Raw genomic sequence first — 16,624 nt, forward strand, 5'->3', positions numbered from 1 at the left:
TTAGAAAAGTCATAGCACTAATGTCCCCACCGAGCCGCACGTTTTGGTACCTTTTTGTGTATGTGCGACCAAAACTGCGGGAGGAGTAGTCGACCGAAAAACGTACGGAAGAATAATAAGTTTATTAAGTATGAGGGATAATAGTAGTGTGCTTTGCAGGCACACTAATAAACCAAAAATACAGTAACAAGTTCAGAGTAATTTTGCCCTGATAATATCCTGTTTTGATTTATAGGTACTGAAAGTCCAACTGAGTAATACAGAAAGGCAAGTGAGGAGTCAAAGTGATACAGTAGTGATACAGTTGTGAAGTCCATTTCTGCTTTGAAGAAATGCTGACAGTAATAAAAACAGGAAGTAAACCACTGAAAGTGGTTGTTGAAACAAGTTTTTCTTAGATGTTTGCTTTATCTTTGCATGTTTTGAATGTGGCCGTGTTTTGGCCGAGAGTTTGCTTTCTGGTTTTCTGATTTCCATCGTGTAACACTGCCTCTGTATGATTCTGATGAATACTCACAGTGCACCACCAGGTTGTTTCTGAGCCGACGAGGGCTCGCCGAAGTTGGATGCCACACCAGACAGTCCAGCTTCTTGCCATTCATGCTTCTCAAGGGGTGCAGAGAGTATTGCAAGGAGACCACCCCATTGTTGGAGGATCGACTGGTGGACTGGCCGTTCAAGTCGGAGTCCCAGGAGAGGCGAGGAGGCGGGCGGGCTACAGAGCGACAGGAAGCAGCCTGCCTGTAGGACTGTCCCTCGACTAGAATCACAGGGTCCAGGGAGGAGATAGGAATGGCTGGAGGGGGGATTGTTACAGTGTTTGATCAAAGTGAAGATAATGATGAGAAGTCAATACACTTAACAGATAGTGAGACATATAACCTTTAAAGAGATTTTAAAAAGCCCTGTTAACATATTTTCTAAATAAGCTTCTTAATAAGAGCAACTGGTCCTACAAGAACAAAATAAAATAAATAAAAAGAGAACAGTTTTATTTAATTCACATGAGAGATTTCTTTTTTGTATTTTTGCTTTTCTCTCTGGTTTGAAGTGGGTGGGGCTGAATTGGAGAAAGGCGATGTCGCATATTATTTCCATGCACCAATCACAGTTTAGCAGGCCACTGTCAATCAAATCTGATAAAACCCCATCCACACAGTCCTGATAAAGCAGACTACCTGAGTTTACTTGATTGTTGATTGTTGCTTATTTAGTCAAAAAGTCAAGTTTTGAATGCTATAGAGAATTACATAAGATGTAAATATTTTCATACCGTTTAAACTACTTTAAGCTATAGTTAACTTGTTATTAATAATATGCTCAAGTAGTATTTGCACTATAGTTTGCTGTACATCTAACTGCTAATTAGTAATCGATATAATGCAGACATGGTTGAAATGCCAACAAGGACAGTCAACAGGTCATTTTTATCCATCACAAACAACTCTTTGCATGGCAGAAACATGTTTTAATTTGATTTACTAGCTTGCTACATAGTCTGGTTCCTCTACTCAATGGACAGATTCTGGTCAAAATCTGGACCAAAATACAGTTTAATCTGGACTCCAATAAAAAACGATGATACTGATAATATGAAATCACATTGTGGTTCCTGGACTGGTGATTAATTCCTTATTAGGAGTGTACCAAATACTTGTGAAAAACAACTGACAAATAAAATGTTGGGTAAGTATGAAGCTATTATCATGTATCACTACATTATTAGTCATGTAGTAAACTAATCTTTTACTACTGTATGGGAGAGACTCACTCCACACGATGAGTGACATCTCTGTGTCAAAGTTTCCTGAGGGGAAGGTACTAATGTGGCAGATGTATTTCCCCTCATCTGAGACATCTGTGTTCGCGATGACCAGAGACGAGTCCGCGGTGGGGTCGCTGCTTTTAAAGCGCACACGTTGAAGCCATGTTCCAAATGCTGTAGACAGAGAGGCAGAAGAAGAAGGAAAGAGACAGACAGTAAGGAAGGGAGAGAGTTAAAGGATCATGTGAGGAAGGATGTGACACAAAAAATTAAGCCCAGCAAGTTTAAAACAGACCTCAGGGTTTCTTTTGTCACTTTCGGTTCCATACACATGCCTCCACCCTTGCTTGAAATTGCAATTACATTGTGGGGGCTTAGCTCACGGTCTTACCCAACATGTCTCACACTCACAGTGGTTGTAAGCTGCAATTCCCTAAATCACAACAAATCAACCTAAAGAGACAAAACCAAAAATACACAGTGCAAAGACCAGAGCCTTGCCACCCCTGAAATATTCCTGTGATATCACAGAAAATTTGTCAGTGTCTCTCACAGTCCTCAGTTGTGAACACTTGCCTCGAAGCTCTATTAGTTCTATGAGTGGAGGAATAAAAGTCTGCAACCAACACTTGTCAACTGAAACTGATACATCAACTAGTAATTCCACAAGAAAGTTTGCTTGGTGCTAAAAATGATAAGAAGACATTTCTCACTTTGAGGAAAGGGGAAGTTATTCAGTGTGATGATATTCTTTATAAGCTTGTGGCAGACAATGTGACGTGACTTAAAAAAAGCCACTAGAGCTTGATCATGATGACAACTGACCTTCCTGTTCATTACTGTTTGCAGTGATGATCTGGTCCTTTGTGGCGTCAGGTTCCTCCTTAAACCAGGTGACCTGCACCACCACACCGCCCGTGGCTGGCTGGTAGCGGCAGGGCAGGACGGTCTCCTTTTCTGCCAAGGAGTGTATGGAATCGTCTGCAGGGAGATCCACAAAGTCTCCCTGTACCACTGTAACTAAAAGAGGAAAGGGGCAGATAAGTAAATACATCTGACTGTTCAAGCTATAAAAAACATGTAAAGAGAAAGAGACATCAACCCTTTCAGAGATCACGCTGGTTAAATGATAAATTATATTTCAACATGCGACCCACTGACACTGAGATCAACCTAGCTATGGGGCCACTGCTCTGAGCAGAGATCGATCTTTGACCTACAACCCGAACCTGCAGTTACAATTACAATAGCTCTAGGAGAAAGACGTCAGGATTTCACCGCATTTGCTAATTTACACATTTTTTACCCAAAGAAAACAGCTCATCTCGGTAATTTGCTGATTTAGCCATGCAGGAAGAAGCTAATATTGCAACGTTGTGCACTTGCCAAAAGAATGCAGTCTAGTCTCACTAAGTTCACTGACCTTTCAAGTTCAAACTATGGCTGTAGGCCACCTGTCTATTGTTATCTAGGCTGGGTAGAGTGAATAAAAAACAAAGCACTATCATTTTGGTCCTGGCATCATCTGTTTAGCTAACTTGTGCTCTGAATAATTTGTGGTTTTGTATTTTCCAACCGACATCAATACTGTTACATTAAACAAACTGTCATTGTTTCTTTCTGTAAATGCAATTCACTTAATTAATAATGATGAGTGTTACATTTGAAGTTAAAGACAATACAGATGTGATAATGAAAAACAGCATCCACAGAGTGCCCCCAGTTCATTCAAGGTTGAAGAGTTTTAGAAGACAGAAACTAACTTCCTGCAATGTCAAAGTAATCCTTTAAAGGACCGATGTGTAGAAGTCAGTGGCATCTATTGGTGTAGTTGCAGATTACAACCCCCTTGTCTCACACTGTTGTTCCATGCCTGTAGAAGAAACTATGCTTGCTGTGAAACCCCCCGAAAAAAAATGTGACAGGCCAGTAGTAGAGCCAGTGTTGGGTTTGTTCGTTCTTCTGGGCTACTGTAGAAACATGGTGGTTCAACATGGCAGACTCCCTATCACGGTGGGGTTTAAAGAGTCCACACAGAGTGAAGACAGAAAAGGAGGAGAGAGAAAACAGGTTGTCTATCAGAAGAGCTAAGTACCCGTGAAGATATGTCGCTTAACTAGTTGCTCGAGACAAGTTTTCAAAGCAAACTTACAGGTGGGTTACCTCAGTTGGACAGAGTGAGACATTCAACAAGGCCTGAGGAAACATATGGGACATAAAACACAGTGAACACACACTGTGTATTGAGCGTCTCACACTGTCACGCTGCAACATTCAAACCACAAAAACTCGCACAAATCTCTCATTTTTCTACTTCTGCCCGTCTGTTTACAGATCAAATTTGCTAATCCGTTTGATGTAGGCGAACTACAATGAATCGCCTTATCTTCTGCTGTCATCCAGCACTCACAAAATGTAATGTTTGCCACCTAAATGCCTGAACAGGTGAATAATAATGACAATGTGCTATTATATTGCTGCTCTTGGCCCCGGGCTTGTGTTGCTGGTGATTGATTTACTGTCAGAAGGAGTGGTTTCCTGATGCCGATGACCCTGTTGAGATTGAATGAAAACTGCTTGCATAGGAAATTAACTGCAGCAAACAGATTACTCATTGCTAATGATATATCAATTCACAACATTGTGGACATCAACAAAGATGATAGATACATAGCCATAAACAGACATACGAGAGAACATATAACATATAGAATAGCATATAGAACAGATAATTAAATACCCAAATACACAAATTATCATATTTCTGAACTATTAGTGATATAGATTATACATCCCATAAAAACAGTATATATACTATATAGTAAATGAATAGATAATATAGACATAATTTAGTAATACTAGATAGTTATGCATAATAGTGATCAGATAAATATGTGATGGATAGATAGAAGATGATGGTGATAGGATGATGTGTGATGTATGTGTGTAGAGATAGATAAGCCAGCATCGTGACAAGAAGATGGAGCGATAGACAACAAGACTACAAGTAGGGTCTGACAGGACCATGCTAACAGCTCTGTGACACTGTAGGCACAGCAATATTGTGAGCTAAATGCTAATGTCAGCATACTGTTAAGTGGTCTAATGTTAACCAGGTTCACCGTCTTAGTTAAGCTTGTTAGCATGCACTTGCTAATTAGCACCAACCACAGAGTACAGCTGAGGCTGATAGGATTGTCAGTCATTTTCAGGCCTACACACTGGACCTTTAAGCCATTGTGAAATTTAATACACTTTATCCTAAGGGGGGATATGAATGTCTGTATCAAATCCATGGCCCATAGTTGTTGAGACACTGCTAAAAGCACACTTGTGAACCTCATGGGGGTGCTAGAGAAAACAGGGGATCAGGGGATTTCCAAAGTTACAACTTAAGTCTGGACTAAAGTAATAGAAGGACAGATTGACAGACCATCTGATATTACCATCCATATGCTGCTGGCAAGGCTAGTAAAAAAAAAATAAAAAGTCAAGTTACAGAGCCAGAACATGTGCGAACTTTATGGTACAGTAGTTGCCTTTAGTCCCACAAATGTGCTGTTAATATAGTTTCTGTTTCATGTGTGAACAGAACATGATTCTGTAGATAACACCGATTTCCATTAAACCAAGCACTCACCCAAGAAAGGTAGCTTTGTAACATAAGTTCACAACTTTTACAGGTGTTGATTCAATACCTGATGTGGGAATCTGTTCAGATATGTCAGCTGGTAGGATATGATTCATGCATTTACCATCAGACATGATGAGTGTGCTCTGCAGACAGGTGTGTTTTTCCATGAGTGTGTGTGTTTGAGTGTGTTTGTCACCCAGAGATTTAAGCCTACTGTGGAATCTGCCTGTGCTGCATTACTGGCATAACACTGGCATAACCTATGCTGACGTTCTGTAAAGGATCAAAAATGTTTTAATGCTGCGCTCTTATTTATCATTGACATTGGGTAAGTATTTGCATTTGGTACATACATTCCAGACCTTACCTGTTTGGTAAGTAATAGGCGGACACTGATTAATGCATCATGATGCATGGTGTTATATTGTACACACAAATTCAGGCTTAAGCAACACACACGCACTCACTAGGAGGGTCCAAGCAGTTCCTCTGAATCAGACAGGAGGAGGGGGAATTGATCAACAGCAACCTGTTTTTCCTGAAATATCAGACAGCGCCACAAGTGTTTTTCCTGCCAGCTCAGTCTATCCCGGAGAAAAGCTGGCCACCTGCCCACAGTGTACAGAACCCAGCCTAATGAATATGCATGACATACTGTAGGCAAGCTATTAGACAGCTTTCATAATGAAGACAACTAAAGGCTACTTCTACAGTCTAAAGTATTTTCTTAAATAACTTTTTTTTTTAAATGTTCTTCCAAATTTTACCACATAGATATTCAGTCTGCCGCAATGGCAGTATGAGCAGGTCTACCAGACAGTATAGAAGTATTGTAGGAATACTGAGCTACACATGAAATAGTCCACAAAAGTCACTACGTCCTAATTGTTGAATGAAAACAGTAAGGCCCTCAAATAACATCATGTCTGACACCAGACAAAGACACAAACATACTGTAAAGTCTTAAAAGAATGCCATAGATGTAAGATATCACTTTGGACAGACTCCATGTAAAGCCTTCTTACCAAAGATCCTGAGGACACAGAGACACAGAGAGAGCGCGTTCAGCAGAGATGTCATTCTCCTCGGGAGTTACTGTTTCTGCGTTGTAATAAAGCTCATCAGTCCAGGTAATAGTATCCTAAATGACAGGCATGCATAAAGCACTGAGACAGACTCATGCCTTGAGCTGCCGGATCATCCTTGGTGGTGTTTTGTTGTTGTTTTTTTGTCCAGAACCAGATCCCTTCCAAAATGCAGCTGATAAACTCAGACCTTGTGAAAAGTGTAAATCCTCTCAGTTTGGTTAGGTGTTGGTTTGTCAAGCACACGCCATCATGTTTGCCCTTTAGAAAAAAGAAGGCGCAGCTTTACCTGTTTGGGATACACCTGTTTGTGCTACACCTCTATTTCTCTCTCTCCCTCTCTCTCTCCTCTCTCCTCTCCCTCTCATCTCCATCTCCTCTTACTCATACACGACCACACACTCACACTAAAAGTCACCTTTCCGGTTTGGTTAAGGCAACATGACAGTTATTTTCTCGTCTTTACTTGCTCTGCTCAGAGGAGAGGCAGCTGAAAAGCATGCAATGGGGAGCCAGTTTCAACTGTGTCCAAATGACGCAGACCGAATATTATAATAGGCTGCTATACTAGGCTGAAAACAAAAGGTGCCTCCTCCCATTGGGAAAAAAACAAATTAATCCTTTCTTTTAAAAGGGATCATCAGTAATGCCAACAAAGAGGAGTGACACAGAGATGCAGATTTTCACCATCTAAACCAATCTGCCCACTTCTTATCTCAAAATACTAATATTTGAATCAAGACATTTAATTGTTTAAGTAGAATGAAATGTCATCTCATAAATCAATAGTATTCCCCAACATGATGGCGATTTCTTTTTCTCCTTTATTGGCTACATGTTAAACAAGTTTTTAATCAGTCAGATCTGTCATAAATGTGACCCACATTAAATCTTTTCAGACTCTCACAAGCCTTTATGAGCTACATACAATCTGTCGGTAACCAAACCACTGTCAGAAAATTATTGTTTCTATGTCTTTTTGTAGTTGTTTACCTTACGACTGGAGGTTTACCACTCCCTATATAAACGTTATAAACGTTCAGGAGACAGGTTAGCCCTGATACACTGCTTCAAAGAGAGACAAGGTCATTTCATAAGCAAATTAAGTTTAATAGGTTTTGTTTATAACAGCTTTATGCATCCACCATACAGCAGTTAACATACAAAACTTTACAGCAGTCTGTCTAAATTAAATTCTTTTACAGAGAAGAGTGTGTGTGTGTGTGTGTGTGTGTGTGTGCGCGCGTATGAACAGGTAGGAGCTCAAAGACACCATCACTGCCATCCTGTGGTGTGTAGGGAACACACAGTTCTCAGTATCTCAAAGGCTTTACTGAGAAGATGAGCATGGCAATATGGTTTCATAACTAAATTTACTATCTCCTATCTTGCACAAAACTATAACACTTCTGCAACTATTTGCCATCCCTATGTAAAAACACTAACATCTTCCAAATTTCCCAAAAGAGGAAGTTAGTTGGAGAGTCTGTAGCAGGAGGCCTGAGTACATCAGCTATACACGAGAAATATATCATTTAATTTATAAGTATTACAATACAAAATGTCTCTGAGGCACCACAGTTATTAAAATATGTTTGCGTAAAACTTAAATATGTGCAACAGAGCTTTAAAAATAACAAGAAAGTAAGCAAGAAAACTTTCTGTCTCGTCCTTCTTAACTTCCCATAAATTGCGAGCAAAAGGGAAATGAACACAGTCTCACATTCTCTGAAAAATACAAGCAGGGAAGGTTATGCAATATTTAAATACAAAAATAAGTTTTTAAAGGAAATGATCTGTCTTGGGCCTTGGCGCACCACCTCATTTTTTCATGCCAATAGTTTCATATGTGTCCTGTGCGTGAGGAGTCAAACCCTGGGAGGAAAGCAGAAGAGATGAGAAATTACTAACCATAATTTAACATTGAAGCAATTAGCTTTCATTATTCACAGCATCAAAACTCACCGTGTAGATGCCCTCTTCAACATTCTGTCAGGGGTAGAAAAGAACAATATTAGATAACAGTAAGAAAACAAATTAAAGAATTTATGTCTGTCTTCTTATTGGCAGCAACGAAGTGCGTAGATGTAAAGAGGAAGGCAAAGAACAAGCTATATAAGGTGATGCAAGCCAGAAAGCAATACACCACATGTGTACACTCCAGAGTGTGTGTTTGTGTGTGACAGAGTGCACAGTTTCTGGCTGCTAATAGGAAATAGTAAACTAAAAAGGCAAAGCAGTAAAACAGCGGGTTAAGAGCTCTTGTAACCAAATAAAAAACTTTTAAAAGTTTTGAAACCAACAGAAATTTAGTTTTTCACAAGTAATAAACAAGGAAGTTGTTATTAAAGTGGCTATATTTAAAAAGTTCTGCCCATGTCATAAACTTTTTGCAATTTTGAGCAATCTAGTGGCAGTTCTTTTCATATTCCAGTGACAGGTGGTATATGCCTCACAGCATCTTGGTGGTCTTGAGCAATCGAAACTTTTTCAGAGCAGAGCTGTCATGTAAACAGCTGACAGCACATACATAGCTGCTGAAAAACTTCAATACGTTTGTGGGACGTGGTATGTGCCGATTTCATTCTTTATATCGGTGTTTGCCCACTGAGGTTTGACCTTAACGGTGGGATAATTTTTGCCTCCGGATAAGCTTTGTTCTAAAACCCCAGTTTGTGCTGTGGTGAATTGTGTACGTGTCTCTGCTAAATTTTAGACTACATGTCTTCGTGTCTATTTTAGTCATGTATATAAAGTGTGTATGAGTTCATTCTCACCTGCTTGGGCTTTCCTTTCCCAGCTTCAGCCTCCTTAGCATTGTAGATCTGTAGAAGACAATGTTAAATGAGTGATAATTGAAATACTTACTGTAGTTTTACCATCCATTTATACGATAGTTTTTATATTGTATTTTCATCAGATATTCAGTTAATTTTGCTGGCCATACAAACATATTGGTACGTCAGTGAAGATTGTACTCCAAACAAGCTCATTTAAGTTTTATTTTGGGAGAAAATGTAACTTTTTCCAAAATGGCGAATGCCAACAATGTGACTCTTTTATTTCCTTTAGTTACAGCACCCTCACTACATACACTCCTCTTGCAAATATGCAGTACATGCACAGAGGAGAGTAACAACCGCAGAGCAACAAGTCAAACCAAAATCTAAAAATAACAGAAAAGTACATCAGTATAATATATATTTCTTAATATATATACATATATTTATTTTTTCACTTTTTCTTTTATTGCCTTTAATGGATAGTCACAGTAAAGGGGAGTGAGAGAGGGAATAAGATGCAGCGAGTGGCCGCAGCAGCAAGGACTCCGCCGTACACGGGGGGACTAGCATTACCAGGTAAGCTATCTGGGAGCCCCTTCATCAGTAAAATATTAGCGTTTTCTGGTAAAATGCTTCGTGTCTTTGATCCTTTTTTCCTTTCCTGCATGTGCAGAATGCTTTATTTTGCTGATGACATGATATTTTTCTCCCAGACATTAATAATGCACCAGATTAGTTTTGATGATACTACATCTTGTGTTTCTTCAGACAATGCAAATTAAAAAGATTTTTTTTGCATATATGTAATTTGTGATATATGTTTAATATGCGATATGAAAAAGTTCACTTCTTTTCCATGTATGTTTCTGTAAAGGCAAATATGTAGCACACAAACCTTGATTCTACAGTAGAGAGCCGTCAGGATGATGCCGTACAAAAACAGGATCCCATCCAGAATGTAACAGATCTGTGGCTCCGCAAGACCAGCGGCTGGAACACGGGAGAACGCTTCGTTAGGATCAAAACCATAATAACATAATTTCTGTATATGTTGATGGTGTTGTTCCAATGAATCATTTTAAGGGATTAAAAAAGATTCATGGCACTGGATTGACATCATCAGCACCCCTCCTCCTTAAAGTTGGCCTCATCTTGAACAATTTTATCACACAATTTATCTGGTGTTTTTCATTGCTTTTAGGGAAACACACTTCTTACATAACTATTTCTGCTTTCAGTGAAGCTGGGGCTGTTTCATTGTCATTTGAGTAACCAGAGTGTTATCATTTACGATTGAGACACAAACCGTAACCGCAGCCATTACATGAGAAAGCAAAGGGTACAGTGCGTGAGTGAACAATGTGTGCTATCTAGAATAGTTCTTATACAATCTATGGATAGATATTTAAGGGTAGATGGGGAGGAAAAGTACACACACAGGACTGCACATGTAATTTTGTGCATGAAAGGATTAAATATATTATTATTTCATTGAATACTATTAGGAGCAGGAGCATGTGGAGGTTGACAGGCTTTTATGGATGATTGTTTTCATCTTGCGGCTGTTTAAAATATTTTTAAACAAACTTTGTTGTATATGCAAGCACATTAATATGTTAACAGTTTGGCTTTATACCCATGATTGTTTTTCTAAGCCTTCTATATCCAAGATACAGATTAGATGATTTAGATGTTTAAAAAGATTACACATTTCTGAGAAAAAGCAACACAATTTCAGTAGAGTGAATGGATTTGGAATAATCACAGATTAATAGTAGAATACCCCTTTGATTCACTTTTAAGCAGAAAAAAATGTGTCATCATAAGCACAAACGTGAGCAATGACAAAAATTAAAGAAAAAGAATGGTATCCAGCTTCTCTCCAATAAAGCTAACACTGACTTCTCCTGTAAACAGATGCAGCGATTGAGTCATCGTTTGACCAACCACTCGAAGAAATGTCATTCACACGAAAGTTAAAAATACTTTAGTATTAGCTACCATTTCTAACCAGTGGAAGAGAAACTACTGGATCACATCAAGAGGCATTAATGATAGAGGTAAAATACTGACTAAAAGATAAAATCACCTGAGATTAAGCATGTCCCAGTGCAGAGTGTACAAAGTGTAATACCTCGCCTAAATACGGTGCTATCTGTATACTTTAATAAAGGCTACTGGAAGAAAAAATATAACAAACCCAAACCTTTGTAAACTAGCTTTTAAAAGGTACGTTTTATTTACTTCTTGGGCTTCCTGGTGAACACAGCCAGGACTCCCCTCGCAGAAGGCTTTTATGCGTCTTTGACCTTTCATGCAGGGAAGAATTTGTTGCAGAAATTGCGAGCAAACTCTTTACAAAAGCACAGTGACACAGGGTCATGTTTTCACTCATACCTGTCCCTGTAAGGCGTTTCTGAAAATACAGCCAATATTTGCAGAATATATTGGCCCTGTGTTAGCAGTTATTGATCAGAAATCGGAATGTTAGCTTCGGTATTGTATGATTATTTAAGACTGCCTTACTGTGTGCTTCATACTGTATTGTACGGCAAGATCTAATTTTTGATGCAATAAAGATAGCTATTAGTGACTGTGGATTTGTGTATGTCTTTAATTTTCTCCTCCACCCCTCATTTTAATTGGTTGATTAAAATGTGTTAAACAATTGATGCATAAAAAACTATTTTGATTATAATGTAATGTGGATGTTAATGTACAAATATGGATCCCTTGCATTTAATTTATCAATGTTGTTTTCAGCACTTATAAAATGTTTATTTATATAATTTGTATCTCCTGTTCTAACATTGACATTTTCATTACATGATCACTTAAAAGTTACTTCTCTTTAATTTAAAAATGCACAGAAAAAAAACAAGGCAGTCCAAAGCACTGGGCAGAGTATCAGGCTCGGATTGGTCAAATGAAAAGAGAAGAATTAAAAGGATAACGAAAGTTAAAAACGATGAAAAAGAAACTGTGGGATTAAATACGTTGACAGGAAGACAGATTTGTGAATTAAATGAGTAACATTTCAAAGCTTTTCAAAAGCATAACTGACACAATTTCAAGAGAAATTAGTCTTCCTTATTGTTTTCTTTCTATTTCTCCAATAGTTTTTATCAATACATTTACATTTCATTAAACACATTTCACATTCTTTTTTAATGTGTCATTAAACTGACTCAAGGATTCCAGTAACACAGTCCAGACTTCACAGATTTGGTGATATTGATCTTTTTCAGATCAGTGAAGACAGTTTACACACTGTCCAATCAAATTTGAGCTGTAATATTATGTGTTACTATGTTTGAGAATGTGCAGTATATGTTTAGATTAATTCATTTTTTATGGAATACAAATGTGATTGGGCCTTTCAAGCCATTGGAATTAAGTGAGTTCTGACAACATAGTGCAACATATACAGTAAATATAACTGAGGTTTCTTTCCGTACATTACATACACTTCTCTTTGATGAAATCCCCAGACTTCAGACGTCATTTTCTGTTCCTTCCCTTTCTTTGTCCTCAATTACGCATTCAAAGAAATTAATCACTATGACATCTGTGTTCACATGATTATTACCTATAGAGGATCATTTCCAAAGAATCTCCTCTTTTTATAGAAACAGCAAAATTACATATGATTTGGAAATATCCATTTGATATTGACTGATATTGTTGGACATGTTTGGCTTGTGGGTTATGGGTGGACAGTTTCCCTGTAGAGTCAATAGACCAGTAGACATGTTAAATTCAGTGCTGAATGCCTCTACTCAGTCGTACATGTGGGAGATGCGGTGTCTTATCTACATGAGCATCTCCTCTGGTTTCCGCAACACACATACAGCATATGGGTTCAGGAAACAGACACACTAACTATTAGCTTAATATTAAAGTGTGACGTGTGTTACACTTCAGTATCACACATTACGCAGAATGCACCATTATGCTCCACTAGTATTTTATATCCAACCTAGGAGCTCACAAGTGGATATTGTATTTTAAGGGTCTAAGAGGGCTTGCAAACAAGGTGAAGTGTGTAAACGCAACTAAATACACCCTTTTCTCTTTTAAACTGTTACACACAAGTTGTGGTTTGCAGTTAAAACTGAAATATCTCAGGTATATTATCGCTTACATTTTGAATAATCCTGTTTAATTTGATTTTCTGAGTTGCACAAGAAAACATGAATTGCAGATGTCTATGGCTACAACATTTATGATTACTTTCATAATCAATTAATCTAATAATTTGGCTATAAACTATAAAATATCAGAAAATAGTTAACAGTGTCACCAACCACCAAAACCCCCAAATTAGGCCTGCTTAGTTCCATTTAAGGTAAAGCAAGAAAAATGAGCAAATCCCCACATTTGAGAAACTGGAAACATTAAATATTTGGCTTTTTTGCTTTAAAAAAAATAACTTAAATGAAATTATTAAAATAGTTGCTGTAATTGGTGTACTTGTAATGTCTTCCTGGCCTGTTACGCTGCATTCCCACCAAATGCAAACACAACATTAGACCCCTTTACTGACCGTTTTAAGGCTAAATATTTGTCTGTACTTTACATTGAAAGCTGTAAAATTACTTTATTTCTTTCTACTTTCTTTTCTTAATATCATAGCTGTTTCAAGGCAGTGTAAGGAGCAGCTGTTAAAGTTGTGATGCAAACATCTTTTTTGTTTTACTATAGTAGTCCAATATACATATATATATACACTAATATATACACTACAGTAAAATGATTAGGAAGCTGAACCTGCTATACCTGATCTAATAAACAGAACTTATTAGGTTGCAGCAGGGGCTGCGTGTGAACTGGTTTGTCACTAGCGGTAGTTAAAAAAATAGCCATGCACACCGCCCTCAGTGCTTTTTGCCACAAGTTACAAGAACTGACAGGATCAGCTTCTCTTTTCACAGGAACTCTAATGTGGTGACTGTATTTCTGCTGCCTACACAGAATGGAATAAGGCCCAAAGTTAGAAAACCTTACAGTTTTAAATAAACACATACCCGTCTGCCAGCATCGAGTAGTGGTACTTTCAAAAATGATTTTAGTCTAGGTGTGTCGTACACGGCTAAAGTGTTCATTCTAATCTTAAAATCCTTTACCCTCACCCTGGTTAACCATTGAACTCAACAGCACAGCCTCTGTTCAGTCATACTGTATGTGAATTAGGTTATTTCTTGTTCTTATCCTAAATTAAAAAGTCATCACAGTGAGGCCTTTACACATTGAACCACCCGTACAACCCTGAGCAATATAAAAACTCTCCTCCTCAATTAATGTCACAACTCACCAGCTCTCCCAAAACTCATCCACAGAGGAATCGCCAGCAATAACGGGCTCCTGCCCCACACAGCCATGGTAACACGGGCTCAACACGATAACTAGGCTCCTTCAGCAACCAACACACAGCAAACAAGACCAACGGTGAATGTGTTTTTTTTCTCTGCGTTGTGATAAAGCACTCGAATGTTGCACACTTCACAGCCAAGAGGGGAAGTTGTGGTCTGAGCTTTAAGTCCATTTGTCTCAGATCAGACCACTCCCCTTCTAACACCAAACCAGAGGAAGGACAAGCAATCGAGGCTTTAGTACCTGCTGTCATGTTTAATACTTGATTTTCGCTCATGTTTTCAGACAAGTCAAGGAAATGGGGCATTTGAAAAAAAGAAATGTTTTTGATCTTCTAAGTTACCCTTTCCAGTGTAACAGTGAAAAACACAACTCACTACTTTGCTGTTCGGTGATAAAATATTTATTAGGTTTATTTGGACATTGTACATCACTGACTATGAGCAGAGTCATCTGTCAAAAGCCTCACTACAGCGGATAGTGAACAGGAAGAGAACCTGACTAACAGATGTGGGGAGGAGAGAATGAATGCTCCTCTTGGGGCAAAAACATGAGCAGCATCGCGTTAACGGTCAACCTCGCCAAACACTATGTCCTGTGTACCTGTCAGAAGAAGAAGAACAAAAGGCTCAGTATAGATTCATACTTAGATTTGCATTTTTACAAACTCCAGAGAGGAGATTTTTGTCCTTTTGAAGCTGGATTCTTGAACAATAATCACTCTCTTACCAATAATGGCCACCACATCAGCGAGCATGTGTCCTTGGGACATTTTATCCAGACCAGCCTAGAGAGAAGAAAACATTTATTAACATTCAGAACAACTGAAGACCAGCTACCACTATTGAGGGCAGATGAGCTCATACAAAAGTGGATATTCATAATTCATAAGATTATAGCCTGAAGTTAATGCACTAACTACTCTAATAGTTTGTTTATGCAACTTTAAAGACATTTTTAGCCTAGACAACCAAATTCAAATGACTCTGTTAAACAGTTCATGTACCCATGAGCTAAGAGACTAGCAGGAAGGAGGGAGAGGGGGGAGGGGATCTGTACGCTTTTAAAAATGTTTCGATAGTACATTGTAAAATGTACTTAATGAAGTAAAAGTAGCCTTAAGGACAAGCCGTTAAACGTGTTGAATAAATGATACCCGGTGTGTTTAATATTTCACTGTGTTTTGAGTGCGCACCAAGTGAGCGAATCCAGGAGCTTTGATCTTGCAGCGATAGGGTCTGCTGGAGCCGTCTGATACCAAATAAACACCAAACTCTCCCTGCAAGCGACACACACACACACACACATAAATAAACTTGAGTAAGCATATTACATCACAACAAATCTCTAAAGGCTTACAAAGAAAGGCTTTCCAATTAATTAAGACTCAAAGAACCTAATGTATACTAAGGATCTACAGAGTGGTACACTTAAAAAAGTGGGATTTTTATTTGCTAAAAGTCTACTGGGGCATCCACAGATTATCTGATTTAAGAGGCTTGTCAGAGGAAAATAGCAAAAAAGGCATATTTTATACCAAATAACATTACACGTGCTCTCACCTTGGGTGCCTCCACAGCTGTGTATGTGGCCCCTGGGGGGACCTGGTAGCCCTCTGTGTACAGTTTAAAGTGGTGGATCAGAGACTCCATTGACATCTAGGACAAGGAATACATAAAACATGTCTCAGCTGCTGTTTTTGTAACAATGCACTCAAGAGTTAGAGGAAGTTGAATGTGCCTATGATGACACAAATGTAAAATTGTAACACTGAAAGTTCTGAGGTGATCTCAAGCTTCGAAGGCAGCCAAGTTAAAGTGCATCTTACAGAAGAACTGGGCTAATTCTGTAACAGGTTAGTGCGACGACAAATTAGCGACACCACTGATATTTAATTAAAGTGCAGAAGTGAAACCTTGGCAGGAAAAAGGTTTCAAGATTTAATAGCCTGCAGGCATTATAAACTCTTTCCATCACATATTTC

At 38.4% G+C, this 16,624-nt stretch overlaps 3 protein-coding genes across 3 annotated transcripts in view; all 3 read right to left on the reverse strand.

The window, feature by feature from the left end:
- The window catches only part of nectin4a (nectin cell adhesion molecule 4a), a 16,206-nt gene extending 9,454 nt beyond the window's left edge, over positions 1-6,752 (reverse strand). Inside the window, exons 1-4 of the mRNA XM_035675401.1 lie at positions 6,425-6,752; positions 2,591-2,785; positions 1,772-1,939; positions 518-796 (exon numbers count right to left, since the gene is read on the reverse strand). Of these exons, the coding sequence (XP_035531294.1) occupies positions 518-796; positions 1,772-1,939; positions 2,591-2,785; positions 6,425-6,479 (697 nt within the window). The 5' untranslated portion in view covers positions 6,480-6,752. The remainder of the gene's footprint in view (positions 1-517; positions 797-1,771; positions 1,940-2,590; positions 2,786-6,424) is intronic.
- Positions 6,753-7,573: 821 nt separating this feature from the next.
- Positions 7,574-14,787, reverse strand: fcer1g (Fc fragment of IgE, high affinity I, receptor for; gamma polypeptide). The gene is made up of 5 exons (XM_035675572.1): positions 14,582-14,787; positions 10,163-10,257; positions 9,262-9,309; positions 8,450-8,473; positions 7,574-8,359 (listed from the first exon to the last, which is right to left on the reverse strand). The coding sequence occupies exons 1-5, from the start codon at positions 14,646-14,648 to the stop codon at positions 8,306-8,308; spliced, it is 288 nt and encodes a 95-aa protein (XP_035531465.1). The 5' UTR covers positions 14,649-14,787; the 3' UTR covers positions 7,574-8,305.
- Positions 14,788-15,025: 238 nt separating this feature from the next.
- The window catches only part of ndufs2 (NADH:ubiquinone oxidoreductase core subunit S2), a gene marked incomplete at its 5' end in the record, with an annotated part of 4,477 nt that continues 2,878 nt past the window's right edge, over positions 15,026-16,624 (reverse strand). Inside the window, 4 exon segments of the mRNA XM_035675571.1 lie at positions 15,026-15,243; positions 15,370-15,427; positions 15,836-15,919; positions 16,203-16,298. Coding sequence (XP_035531464.1) covers positions 15,206-15,243; positions 15,370-15,427; positions 15,836-15,919; positions 16,203-16,298 — 276 coding nt within the window.

Source organism: Morone saxatilis, unplaced genomic scaffold, assembly GCF_004916995.1.
Source record: "Morone saxatilis isolate NCDOM2014 unplaced genomic scaffold, NCSU_SB_2.0 Contig4, whole genome shotgun sequence".
Taxonomy (NCBI): Eukaryota; Metazoa; Chordata; class Actinopteri; family Moronidae; genus Morone; species Morone saxatilis.

What these genes read in the sequence shown, in the direction of transcription:
- fcer1g (XM_035675572.1), bottom strand. Translation starts at nt 14,648, where the DNA reads ATGGCTGTGTGGGGCAGGAGCCCGTTATTGCTGGCGATTCCTCTGTGG. An exon ending in GATGAGTTTTGGGAGAGCTG is followed by an intron (nt 10,258 to 14,581) that starts GTGAGTTGTGAC and finishes CCCGTGTTCCAG; the next exon opens with CCGCTGGTCTTGCGGAGCCA. An exon ending in GGAAAGGAAAGCCCAAGCAG is followed by an intron (nt 8,474 to 9,261) that starts GTGAGAATGAAC and finishes TACCCCTGACAG; the next exon opens with AATGTTGAAGAGGGCATCTA.